The sequence below is a fragment of the Haliotis cracherodii genome, unplaced genomic scaffold (assembly GCF_022045235.1).
Source record: "Haliotis cracherodii isolate W230 unplaced genomic scaffold, xgHalCrac1.p SCAF_11, whole genome shotgun sequence".
In the NCBI taxonomy this organism is placed as follows: domain Eukaryota; kingdom Metazoa; phylum Mollusca; class Gastropoda; order Lepetellida; family Haliotidae; genus Haliotis; species Haliotis cracherodii.
In genome coordinates, this window is record NW_027266266.1 from 25,886,954 (window position 1) to 25,901,030 (window position 14,077).

At 40.0% G+C, this 14,077-nt stretch overlaps 1 protein-coding gene across 1 annotated transcript in view; it reads right to left on the minus strand.

Moving 5' to 3' along the window:
• Positions 1–5,255: 5,255 nt before the first annotated feature.
• Positions 5,256–14,077, minus strand: part of LOC139456372 (sodium-dependent serotonin transporter-like) — a 56,033-nt gene continuing 47,211 nt past the window's right edge. Inside the window, exon 13 of the mRNA XM_071238024.1 lies at positions 5,256–10,449. Coding sequence (XP_071094125.1) covers positions 10,375–10,449 — 75 coding nt within the window. The 3' untranslated portion in view covers positions 5,256–10,374. The remainder of the gene's footprint in view (positions 10,450–14,077) is intronic.

Consider the following 14,077-nt stretch of genomic DNA (forward strand, 5'->3'; position numbering starts at 1 on the left):
TGATCACATATAATCAACCTGAACACACACCCGATCCTCATTGTAGTTTGCCCTTGAGACATCAGTCATACATGGATCTCCATTGTTCGATTCCCATCAATTTACTTTAAAGTAAAAAGGACTGAATACACGTTCTTTCTACACCTGACCTTTGTGAATCAACGACAGCTATCAGTTGGAACTCAGAAAGGTCAGGACTGCACAGAAGCAGGAAGATTTAGAGTGCACACAATCAGAAAGGCCTGGATTACATACAATCAGAAAAGTCTGTATTGCACACAATCAGAAAGATTTGGACTGCACACAATCACAAAGGTCTGGATGACACACAATCAGAAGGGCCGTGATTGAACACAATCAGAAAGATTTGGAGTGCACACAATCACAATGGTCTGGATGACACACAATCAGAAGGGCCGTGATTGAACACAATCAGAAAGATTTGGAGTGCACACAATCACAAAGGTCTGGATGACACACAATCAGAAGGGCCGTGATTGAACACAATCAGAAAGATTTGGAGTGCACACAATCACAAAGGTCTGGATTATACACAATCAGAGGGGTCTGAATTACACACAATCAGAAAGATTTGGAGTGCACATAAACACAAAGGACTGCATTATACACATTCAGAAAGGTCTGGATTATAGACAATCAGAAAGGTCTGTATTACACACAATCATAAAGGTCTGGATTATAGACAATCAGAAAGGTCTGTATTACACACAATCATAAAGGTCTGGATTATAGACAATCAGAAAGGTCTGTATTACACACAAACAACCAAGTCAAGATAACATACACTCAGTCACTTTTACACACAGTCAGATAAACCTGGAATATTCACAGTCAGTCAGGTCACGCGTCAACACAATCAGTCACGATTACACTCAATTAACTACGCTCAAGATGCTAAGTTTACTCTCATCTTACGACACCTATGACGCCGTGATATATTTTACCAACGATATACTAAAGCAAAAGAAACACACGTTCCACACTGACACGGCTAGAAATCAAAGTTACCTTAAAAAGATTTTTTGGGGGAAATCTTTCTCCATAAACATTTGGTCTTATGTTTGGCCACCATGATTACTTTCATTCATTGTTTTAAAGGTCTGAACGGAGAATTCTTTATCTCCAATTTGATCTCACGTAAAGACATACAACACCCCTCAGAATAGACATGCGACCTAGTTTACTGAATATGTAACATCCGTGACCCTTATCAGACACACGGTATTAAATATGCAATCTAATGGTAGCGATGTTAGATCAATGGTAACAAATAACTCACAAAAAGAAATTATGAATAATTCATAACATTTCCATCTATCTATAAAACTTAGCCTTCAATTCGTTTCAGTCAAATGCCTGGAGACATGTGAGAAGGGCGAAAAGCAAATTCTTATTAATTACAAACTATGTACAGTGGTGGTTCTATGGGTGTGTGGTACCACTGTTTTATTATTCAAGCTCAATGTTTGGACCGGTGACAGCAGCAATTATTTACAAATATCCAATGCTAAAAAATCTCCTGAGCTGAAGGCCGACGGGCATCATGATGATGTGATAAATCATTTGCCTATAATAACAGTTAATCCTTTGTGGACCTCGATTGAACACGCCATCATTAATCAATACCCGTATGTTTATACATTGGATAAAATTCCATGACATCCTCTTTACATAACCTAAAACGAGATATCAATACACCATTCGGGACAGTGTTATCGTGAACCTTCGGGTGGTGCTAGTGCAATAGCATTCACTGACATAGTATTTCGGTTTGGCGTTGCAAGTAAACTAGAGATCGAGGATGTGAATGTCTTTTACACCACTTGGGAGCTACGATTCACGCCATCGGGCCAGTGAATACATGTAACCAGAAAAACCTGCCAGGTTTTCTTGATATTCTGTATCAGGAAACAGTAATGTGATAAACATGCTTCCTTGTATCAGCCTCCATCATACTGAACATCCACGAGACAAACCTGCCGGTAATGATGATACCACCGTATCCTGCCCCACTGAACAGATGAGCGTATCCTGCCCCACTGATAAGCAGGTGAACTCATATCGAATACTGCTAAGTACATCATGAACCCATATAAATAAACAAAGGTAAACACGTTCTGTTACTGGTTAATACTGGACTTTAGCTCATCAAATCCAAGCTAGGGAAGTCAGGCGAGAACAGAAACGTATTTATTTTGAAAGGTGTACCTCGTGTATTTCAACAATTTACAGGCAAAGATTTTTTTATCAGCATAGAAACATGCGTAATAGAAACGACACAAAATTGACATATTCAAAGGAACTCCCTCCCTCGTAGGTAATACCAACGTGTCAATCTTAAAATATTGTTAATTGTGTAACTTATATCCAGATTTGAGTTACAATTGCTTAATGATAATACATGCAAGTGAACATAAACAGACAGACACAGTTCAAACGTAATTATTACTTTGATAATATACACCTGTTCAGCTCCGTTAAGACTTTGAGTAATAGTTCTGTTTCTGATAGTGATGGCCATACACCTTTACTGTCTCGAGTGACGCCTTCAATTTATTGTGGTCAACTACACCTCACCACCAATGTATCACACTCAGAAGAACATATCATTCCGGGGCAGTCCTAACACAAACACATCAAAACGAAAGCAAAACACATTCGCGTTTCCTTATCGATAATTTTCAAAAGCTACAAAGACACAACATCTTAACTAACGAACAAATTGGATTTAGTAATCATCATCAGTTCTTTTTTCCTCTTAAGTCAACATGTCCACATTTGATTTATGTAGCACTGAGGTCGTTATCGGATTTTGCACGCGAAGACTGCTGAAGAGGCACAAGGCGAATACGTCGTTTCTGTGAAGGGGATTGACCCATATCAAGTGTCTTTATTTCCTCTTTGACCTGTCCCGAGGTAAGATGCACTTTCGGACGAGTAACTTTCTGTGGACGGAACTTTGCATCGAGCTTCTTACCCTTATTCTCGTTATGTGAGTTCAAAGTGCACTGTGTCAACGCTTCTTCAAGATCACCCTCGGATTTGCTGAAATTCTTCAAGCTCTCCAGGTTGCTAGTGACAACAACTATCCTCCCATCTTGGGATCTTTTCTGATGGACGGGGGAAGGTACGAACAGGTTGTGGCCTGCTTCAGGGCTAACAGGTGTCCCCGGCGTTCTTCGACCAGTATCCGAACTCGCAGAGCTTTGTCTCACAGGAGGCAGACCATCGCATTTTTCAACTTTGATGGACGGAAATGCCCCAGATTTTTTACCGGAAGTACTCTTGTCAAGAGCCAAGGGGCTTCTCGGGCTGTCCATTGAATCATCGGAACTTTCTCTCTCTCTCGGTGCAGGTGAACACATTGTGTGCCGGAGACCCAACAAAGGGCTTCGCAGATTTCTCGACCCTACATTTCCTTGAACGTCTGGTCGAATATTTCTCATTCCTTTTCTATCCATTCTTCTATTTAAACCTCCTAATCCTTCAAAATTCGGAGATACCTGGTACTGTTGGTCTGAATATGTAACGGGTGACGAGCCAAGTTCAGTATCATTCAACTCCGAATTAACATTTGAACATTTTTCAGTATGCTCTCTTGGAGTATAATCATGAATATCTACAGACTTTGGTCGGGTGTTAGTTCCTCTTTTACTTACGGTTCCTGGGTAAAATGAATATTCCGATTCTCCTCGGGACCTTTCTTCAGGAACACCCCTTTGACGTTCATGTGAGACTCCTAGCGGCGGCAAGTCCTTCACGTTCCCATGTCGTTTGCTCATGTCGCCTGCTCAGCTTAACACCTCGCAGATGATAATCCATGACTGTCACCGTTTACCTGACTATTGGCACCTCTCCCTGCACAATTACCCGCTTTGACTTTCATGCACAGTGTGGATCTAAAGGGCCCGGCACTGTTAAAGCTATCGGGCTTCTCTCTTCTCATCATTAATTTCAACTCCGCCGCGTTGCATTGATTGCTTTGGTCGGGAAACTGTTTTGTGTACAACTATTGATCCGAATACCGGAGGCAGGCAGGGCATAATCGGCTGCCTTGTGTCAACTAGCGACGGTACTGACGTCACAACATGCCTCTTGGCTGCATGGCATGCGTATTTCTTGTGAACAACTCTTTCCTTTCTTCTATAAGCAAACCATCCGATGGACCAAGGGTATGCTGTATATCGACTTCAGTGCTGAAAATGTTGAACAGATTCGTATTCCATGTGAATATCCACGAATGAATAATAAATATTTTTGATCGATTAGTTTTGTTAAAATTGTACTTGGAACTAACCGTTTGTCGTTTTTGTACGCTTTCACATACCAAGCATATTATGACCTAACGCGGATTTAAATATTAATATACATGCGCAGGTATATAAATGACGCAGGTATTTAAATAGCAATCTGAGTTTGCACACCAATAGATATGTGATCATTATGTAGACCTCGTTCGAATAATCTCAAACACTTAAATTTCCGTCTTAGTCACATGTACGGCTCTCACAAGAAGCAGCCTGAACTCAAGGTCGTATTTCGCTTAACGTGTTCATTGAGCCGATGTGTGCCTCTGCGTGATCAGTGTACATGTATAGGCATACTTACCTTATCACTGCCGTCATCACATTGTATATTTGTAGTTATCACGTTCGATGTATTGTTTGAGGATCATGATAAGTCTTTTATAGACACCACGTAGGAGTGCTCACTCACCGTTACAAAAGTGTACCACGCAAAGCAACTCATAGTGCGTTGATCATGACGTTACACATACGTCCTTAAAAACTTTCAACGTTTCGATACCTGCTGGATGTTCATGAAAATATGTGCTAAACAGAAAATAAAACACTGATAGTTAATTTGTATTGCTGAACTCTATTCAATGCAGGACGTTATAAACTTGTGTAAATATAGGGAATTATTACAAATACATAATTAGTTTTGACCTCTAACACAGTTTCGGTAGCTAATTAATTAATTAATTAACTCCAACTGATATTCATTTTGTATATTTCGTTTAGTTTTGTTGCATTTTGTATACACATGTCAAGTTTAATTTTATTATTTAATATTATTGAAAGTAACGAGTCAAATGAATAAATGACCATGAACATATCATTCCTTTTACTGAAATAATAGTATGAATCTCTCTATGCATGTGTGACGAAATAGAACAAGGCGATAACGAACAGCTGTTTTCTTAACAACTTTTATTATTCTAACAGTATCACAGTTTCTAGGATATACAAACAGTTTCTGTTGCTTGGTTACATTGTTGTCATAGTAACTAAACTAACACTCATCTACTTTCTCTCTAACATGTATTCCCTATCACATTCCACAACATACAGTTTATTTCATTCCGTGTACAACACTACAATTAAAGTGCTGTGTACACCCTATATATGAACCAGTGTGTTTACAAAAGAGTATGAAAGCTTAACTAACAAATGACACAAAGCGTAACTCCCGAACCACGTAGTATGTTCTTTTTCTAAATGTGCGTATTATTTATAGTGCGGTAGACACATTCATAATACACTATCTCTTCTAGATATAAATAACACTGAAGAAATCTGCATTTTACACAATGAAAAAAGGTAATATGTATCCGTGCTTGCATTAGAAGAAGGAGATTATTCTCTTGTGAAACTGACAGAACACAACTCAAATATTTTACAGGTAAAATAGTTCAACACCAAGCAAATCTAAGACGAAACAGAGGAAACCATTAATAATACAGACGTATTGATGGTAAATATTTGATCAGCTCGATACATACATTGCACTTATTAATATGTATGTGAAGAAGTATTGATTTCACAATTCGTTTAATAGTCTCGTCAAGTTGCAATATTCCTCGAAGCTAGCGACTGTATTGTTTTCTTGGCAGATGAAATTGATATTTTGTACATTATAAATGTACACGCGACATTCTCTTATATCATTAACAAGCAGTTTTATTAAACAAATCGGTACAATTTTTGTATATATTCCGTATGCCTCTGTTTTATTTCTTATCATGTCTAAACACAATAAATAGATGAATTAAACAAGAGTATATTCAAACTATTGTCAAAAATATTTGACAATAAGCATTATGAAGAACCGAACGAAATCAATGTGTGATGACTGTTTGGTAAGCTGGAGACGTTAAAGGACAAGCTGTTTGCTGTCGCTACCCCTACACATAAATCTTAAACGATAGTCTATTGAGAACAACATATGAAATACTTGACTAGTTACATCACGGCGAGTCAGCTAAACATGGACAGAAAGCCCAAAGTGATGCAGGTTCTAAACGTTTCCCACTTTTGTGAAGACCACGAGTACGGGTATGGTGCTGACAAAATAAAAGTTAATAATGGATCATACAAATCTAGGATTCGAACCCACTTAGACGACTGGGGCTGCTTTAAAACATATACACATAAGACACAATCGTCATATGGTATTTGTATATTAACAAATTCTGACAATGATTATTGCAAGCTAAGTGTGCTCAGAACACAAGACATTTGTGTGCAATATATTAATTAATGACACGAAATTATAATAAATTTAGCAAATATCATCAGTTCATTTGAACAATTTTCTTACAAATGTAAGATTTATATATGTCTATATATATTTATTTATAAACTATGAAACTTGAAAATTATCAGTATATTATATCAATCAACAGTTCAGTTTAACAATTGTCTAACAAATAGAAGATATATTTTTAATATTATTTCGTCATATATTAATATTCCTTCAGTGATATAATAAGATGTAGTTCAGCAGCAATATCTAGCCAACTGTGTGTCTGATCCCATTTGCACGTCAACGGTCTGCTGAGTGGACATAAGTAAAGAACGTTCAATGAAGCATTATGTCCTACACAGTGGGAATAAAAGTCTAGAAGATCTAAGGCACGTAACAAAACTCTACATGTATGTAAATACAGTTCATCACATGCGTAAGCTTCATCACAATATTAATCAACAACAAGGTATATATGTTTACAAAGTCCCCGTTTTTCTCACTCGTATAAAATTCAACAGACATCATCAACCACAAACACACTCAACATCATATACAAACATCAACGTCATGAACAAACTTCAACTTTATGAAACATCAACAATGAACGTCATCACGTCTGTATCTCGTCTCTGAAAGTTATCCATCCAAGGTATTGACCAGTCTGGATTTTAATACTTTAAATCATTTTTTTCGATATTGCATTTCAAAATGTTTACTTATTCCAAATTGATAATATAAAGGTCAGCTTTTCTTGTGTCTATGAAGTTCCAAAGGATATAAAAAACATAAACTATCATGATTATAGTGCTTCTTAAACGACATAGTAATCACAGTTTATGCATCCTTTCCTTCATTATGAATAGATGCTAGGAGTAAACCGAGTATCATTGTGTTTTGTTACAGATGGAAAGAAACAGAATTATTTAGTGTTGACAGTCTTTGCTTGATGTACATCGTCAATATTCAGGAGTTTGTATACTCTCAGTTACTTTATCCTCGGAGATTACTTATAGCCGCTTTGTGGCATAGTTGTGCCCTGTGTCAATTTGAAGAAGGCAAATGAAATGAGGGCGTGCAAAAGTCACGGAATTTATATTAGCCATACCCCATGTATGAACTTCCTGGAAACTGCTGCCTGGTATTGAAGCGACGTGTGGAGTAGCTGGCCTAAAGGCTACGACACGTTTTGCACGAGACATATCGCCGATGTAATCTGAGCGCTCATTGGTCGGAGCACTCGTTGGCTTTCCTCCCGCTTGAACCAGTCCGTGTAATTCGTTGGTCAAAAATAGCAACCACACGCCAAAGCTGTCCTATTCACGGGTTATTGATGACAGTGATGTATACAAATCTATGAAGCATTGACGATGTTCAGTAGCATTTATTTTTTAATCTAGACATGTTTATCCTTCTTCCCACTCCACCGACAAGATACGCGTGTTATTTACAATGTATTGCTAGTATACGTTTGTTTACTACTTGTTTACACAGTTCCTAACATATATACATACGCACATTTACATAAATCAGAAATCAGAAATTTAATTTTAAGAACCTACTTTCAAATATATATGGGGGTGAGGGGGTGGGGGTTGTTAGAGATAGAGTCCTTTTCGGTCATCACTTCAAACATGCAATTCTCTTTTTTCTGAAAGGAGGAGTTTACCTATTCCGCTGACCCTCAATAATAAAAAGTGATAGTCATCGTGTCAGTTTGTTTTATCAACACCACGAAAGAAAATAAATGGCTATACAAAAGGTGAAACTGCAAAGCCGACGAGACCAAGGTTACTGACACAACTCACATGGCAGTATTTCTAAGACCCTTTTTGAAACAATAACACACAAAAAATGCATTTTTGATCATTATCCTCTTCCATCGACCAGTATTTATCACCATAAGCCCCGTTCATCAATATACAAACCATTTGGCCTGACAGTAAGAATTGTACACGTGAAGTAACAGCATAGTACTACCAGGCATGACCGATGTGCTGTTACTTGCATTTAATACTCAATACTTAATATATACACAATACTTTTATTCAAGAATGGGTGATGCAGACCCTACGATATTGAAACCCATATACGTTGTTCATGTGTTGTTTCATTCACCAAGGTCAATTTTGATTCAGTTCAGCAACATATTCATTTGAGAATTATACAATGTGAAAGAAAAGGATTTCACCTAAACATTTAAACAGTGCCATGTCAAAACAAAATCTTTGTCATAAGAACACTAGTCATCTAAACACGTCAACCCTTTAATTTAACACATCGCTTGTGTAATGATATATAAGTTGGAGCTGTAAACAAAACACATGCAACGTTATATAATCTCACATGACAGCCCAGTTCTCAAGGAACTTTGGTCAGATAACGGTTCCAGCCCATTACTGTTACCCTGTTGACATGTCCTGTTGTGACTGGACTCGGGTACATCGTGAGATTGAATCGGAAACACACTGGATCCGTGGTATTCATAGAAAACACGTCGGATCCTGGGTATAAATAGTTAACACGGTGGATCCAGATTCTAATTTGAATACACCGTGGATCTGGTATGTTTGTTTGTAAACAAGGTGTTCCGGGATATTTGTAAGTAAACAATCAGTGATTTTAAAAGGAAACACGGTGGCTCCGGAATTTTAGTAGGAAACACGGGGGGTCCAGGATAGTAGAAGGAAACACAGTGGATCCGATATTTTAATAGGAAACACGGTGGATCTGATATTTTAAAAGGAAACACGGTGGATCTGATATTTTAAAAGGAACCACGGTGGTCCAGGATATTAGTAGGAATAAGGGAGGCTCCGGGATATTGGTAGGAAGACGGGGCCTCCGGGATATTGGTAAGAAACACGGTGGATCCGACATTTTAGAAGGAAACATGGTGGTCCAGGATATTAGTAGGAATAAAGGGGGCTCCGGGATGTTTGTATGAAACACGGTGGATCCGATATTTTAGAAGGAAACATTGTGGAACTGATATATTAGTAGGAAATACGGCGGATCCGGGGTAAATAATCGGAAACACGATGGATCATAGATAGAGAACGCAAGCAGAGGATTGGGGTTATTTCTTGGAAGCAGTGTTGATGAAGCGTTTATTCAGAATCATGGCTGATCTGCAGAATCAATCAAGATCCCTCGTCCTCACTCGTATCACCATGGCATGGCAATTAATCAAAATCACGAAGTAAAATATATGTCCGAGGTGTTGTTTGGAATTATAAAGATCGGGGGTATAAATGTGATGCTCCAGGACATTTGGATCATCTTGGATCCCGGGGAATAAATACTTGGATCAACGAAAGAGCCCAGTGGAAGATGCTTGGACCACCAGAGGTACGAATACCTCCGTGCCTGCGTAACACTCTACACTTCAGCTACTACAACAATTTGCTTATAAAACAGTGTACAAAATATTACAAATACAGAGGTTATTTGTACAAAATTACTCACATTTGTACAGTATACTACAGTATATCATTCAATATACTTACAGAGCGACACAGTGTCTCTAACACACATTTTATACATTCTCCATTTCTACTTGACTACAAACACTATCATGCGCGTAGGGTTTTTATACACAACCTGACAACCTTTCGAATGAGGGTTTGTCGGGAAAAGTCCTTGGCATCGTTGCCATAATAAAGGAACAATTATATGTCTTTCTATCCCCTGATGGTGTTTTCAGACACAATTGAACCTTTAACAAAACCGGTGTATATCAGATGCATGGTAGCGTACAAATATGACGTCTTCACATTGTGGTATTATGACGTCATCACATAATGTGCACTATGACATCATTACTCAAAGGTACACAGGGATTCCTGCTTCACTCAGGTGTTTTGGAGATTCCATTGGCCAGATCATTTGCTTGACCCTCTGAAAAGGAGAAAATACTTTCTTAATGGGAAAGATGTACATTGCAAGTGATTACATGGCATTTGATTTTGCTAGCCAAGCTAAAACAAGGACTGGTCGGCTCGGAGTCAGTTTAGTGTGTCTCTGTGAGGTATTCATGTTAAACTGCGGCATAGTTTCTCTGTTGGCTAGCACCATAAAATAAGCATCACCCGGACTAACAAAAGCAGCCACACACACACACGCCCGCATGCACGTCGCTATGTAAGTACAATAATCTTGGACGCGACGTTAAACTCAAAAGCTGTGTACATGATTTTACGAGCCGCATGTGCTTGTGCATCACGAAACAGACGCACATACATCCATCAAATCCTGTACACATCCCCATTGACACATGTAACAAGTTTTGCATTAAAGTTACCTTGAATTATTTCGGTGAAATATTTTTGTGAGACAATTTGATAAATGACCGTTTCAGTGTTCTCAGGATAGTGCGAATTGTGACGTGACACTATGAAGTCATGATATTCTTCAGGTATAGCACATAACAAGGCGGCCACCGTCCTGCAGATAGCTAGAGGTTCTTTTAATAGTGACAGCATTGTGAACAGTGATTTGTTCCCCACTTGTGTTTTCGTTGCCGTGGTTTCCTTCCTTTGCTCCGTTGGTGTTTCGACTGATAACATCTTCAGGTGATTAAGCCACTGACATTACACTCTGCCGAACCTTCAGGTGATTAAGCCACTGACATTACCCTCTACCGAACCTTCAGGTGATTAAGTCACTGACATTACCCTCTACCGAACCTTCAGGTGATTAAGCCACTGACATTACCCTCTACCGAACCTTCAGGTGATTAAGCCACTGACATTACACTCTACCGAACCTTCAGGTGATTAAGCCACTGACATTACACTCTACCGAACCTTCAGGTGATTAAGCCACTGACATTACCCTCTACCGAACCTTCAGGTGATTAAGCCACTGACATTACCCTCTACCGAACCTTCAGGTGATTAAGCCACTGACATTACACTCTACCGAACCTTCAGGTGATTAAGCCACTGACATTACACTCTGCCGAACCTTCAGGTGATTAAGCCACTGACATTACCCTCTACCGAACCTTCAGGTGATTAAGCCACTGACATTACACTCTACCGAACCTTCAGGTGATTAAACCACTGACATTACACTCTACCGAACCTTCAGGTGATTAAGCCACTGACATTGCACTCTGCCGAACCTTCAGGTGATTAAGCCACTGACATTGCACTCTGCCGAACCTTCAGGTGATTAAACCACTGACATTACACTCTACCGAACCTTCAGGTGATTAAGCCACTGACATTACACTCTACCGAACCTTCAGGTGATTAAGCCACTGACATTGCACTCTGCCGAACCTTCAGGTGATTAAACCACTGACATTACACTCTACCGAACCTTCAGGTGATTAAACCACTGACATTACACTCTACCGAACCTTCAGGTGATTAAGCCACTGACATTGCACTCTGCCGAACCTTCAGGTGATTAAACCACTGACATTACACTCTACCGAACCTTCAGGTGATTAAGCCACTGACATTGCACTCTACCGAACCTTCAGGTGATTAAGCCACTGACATTGCACTCTGCCGAACCTTCAGGTGATTAAACCACTGACATTACACTCTACCGAACCTTCAGGTGATTAAACCACTGACATTACACTCTACCGAACCTTCAGGTGATTAAGCCACTGACTTTGCACTCTACCGAACCTTCAGGTGGTCAATCCACTGCCATTACACTCTACCGAACCTTCAGGTGGTCAAGCCACTGACTTTGCACTCTACCGAACCTTCAGGTGGTCAATCCACTGCCATTACACTCTACCGAACCTTCAGGTGATTAAGTCACTGACATTACCCTCTACCGAACCTTCAGGTGATTAAGCCACTGACATTACCCTCTACCGAACCTTCAGGTGATTAAGCCACTGACATTACACTCTACCGAACCTTCAGGTGATTAAGCCACTGACATTACACTCTACCGAACCTTCAGGTGATTAAGCCACTGACATTACACTCTACCGAACCTTCAGGTGATTAAGCCACTGACATTACACTCTACCGAACCTTCAGGTGATTAAGCCACTGACATTACTCTGTACCGAACCTTCAGGTGATTAAGCCACTGACATAACACTCTACCGAACCTTCAGGTGATTAAGCCACTGACATTACACTCTACCGAACCTTCAGGTGGTCAAGCCACTGACATTACACTCTACCGAACCTTCAGGTGATTAAGCCACTGACATTACACTCTACCGAACCTTCAGGTGATTAAGCCACTGACATTACACTCTACCGAACCTTCAGGTGATTAAGCCACTGACATTACACTCTACCGAACCTTCAGGTGATTAAGCCACTGACATTACTCTGTACCGAACCTTCAGGTGATTAAGCCACTGACATAACACTCTACCGAACCTTCAGGTGATTAAGCCACTGACATTACACTCTACCGAACCTTCAGGTGATTAAGCCACTGACATTGCACTCTACCGAACCTTCAGGTGATTAAGCCACTGACATTACACTCTACCGAACCTTCAGGTGGTCAAGCCACTGACATTACACTCTACCGAACCTTCAGGTGATTAAGCCACTGACATTACACTCTACCGAACCTTCAGGTGATTAAGCCACTGACATTACACTCTACCGAACCTTCAGGTGGTCAAGAGATTGACATTACACTCTACCGAACCTTCAGGTGGTCAAGCCACTGACATTACACTCTACCGAACCTTCAGGTGATTAAGCCACTGACATTACACTCTACCGAACCTTCAGGTGATTAAGCCACTGACATTACTCTGTACCGAACCTTCAGGTGATTAAGCCACTGACATAACACTCTACCGAACCTTCAGGTGATTAAGCCACTGACATTACACTCTACCGAACCTTCAGGTGATTAAGCCACTGACATTACGCTGTACCGAACCTTCAGGTGATTAAGCCACTGACATTACACTCTACCGAACATTCAGGTGATTAAACCACTGACATTGCACTCTACCGAACCTTCAGGTGGTCAAGCCACTGACATTGCACTCTACCGAACCTTCAGGTGGTCAATCCACTGCCAATTCACTCTACCGAACCTTCAGGTGGTCAAGCCACTGACATTACACTCAATCGAATATTCAGGTGGTCAAGCCACTGACATTGCACTCTACCGAACATTCAGGTGATTAAGCCACTGACTTTGCACTCTACCGAACCTTCAGGTGATTAAGCCACTGACATTGCACTCTACCGAACCTTCAGGTGATTAAGCCACTGAAAATACACTCTACCGAACCTTCAGGTGATTAAACCACTGACATTGCACTCTACCGAACCTTCAGGTGGTCAAGCCACTGACATTACACTCTACCGAACCTTCAGGTGATTAAGCCACTGACATTACTCTGTACCGAACCTTCAGGTGATTAAGCCACTGACATAACACTCTACCGAACCTTCAGGTGATTAAGCCACTGACATTACACTCTACCGAACCTTCAGGTGATTAAGCCACTGACATTACACTCTACCGAACCTTCAGGTGATTAAACCACTGACATTGCACTCTACCGAAC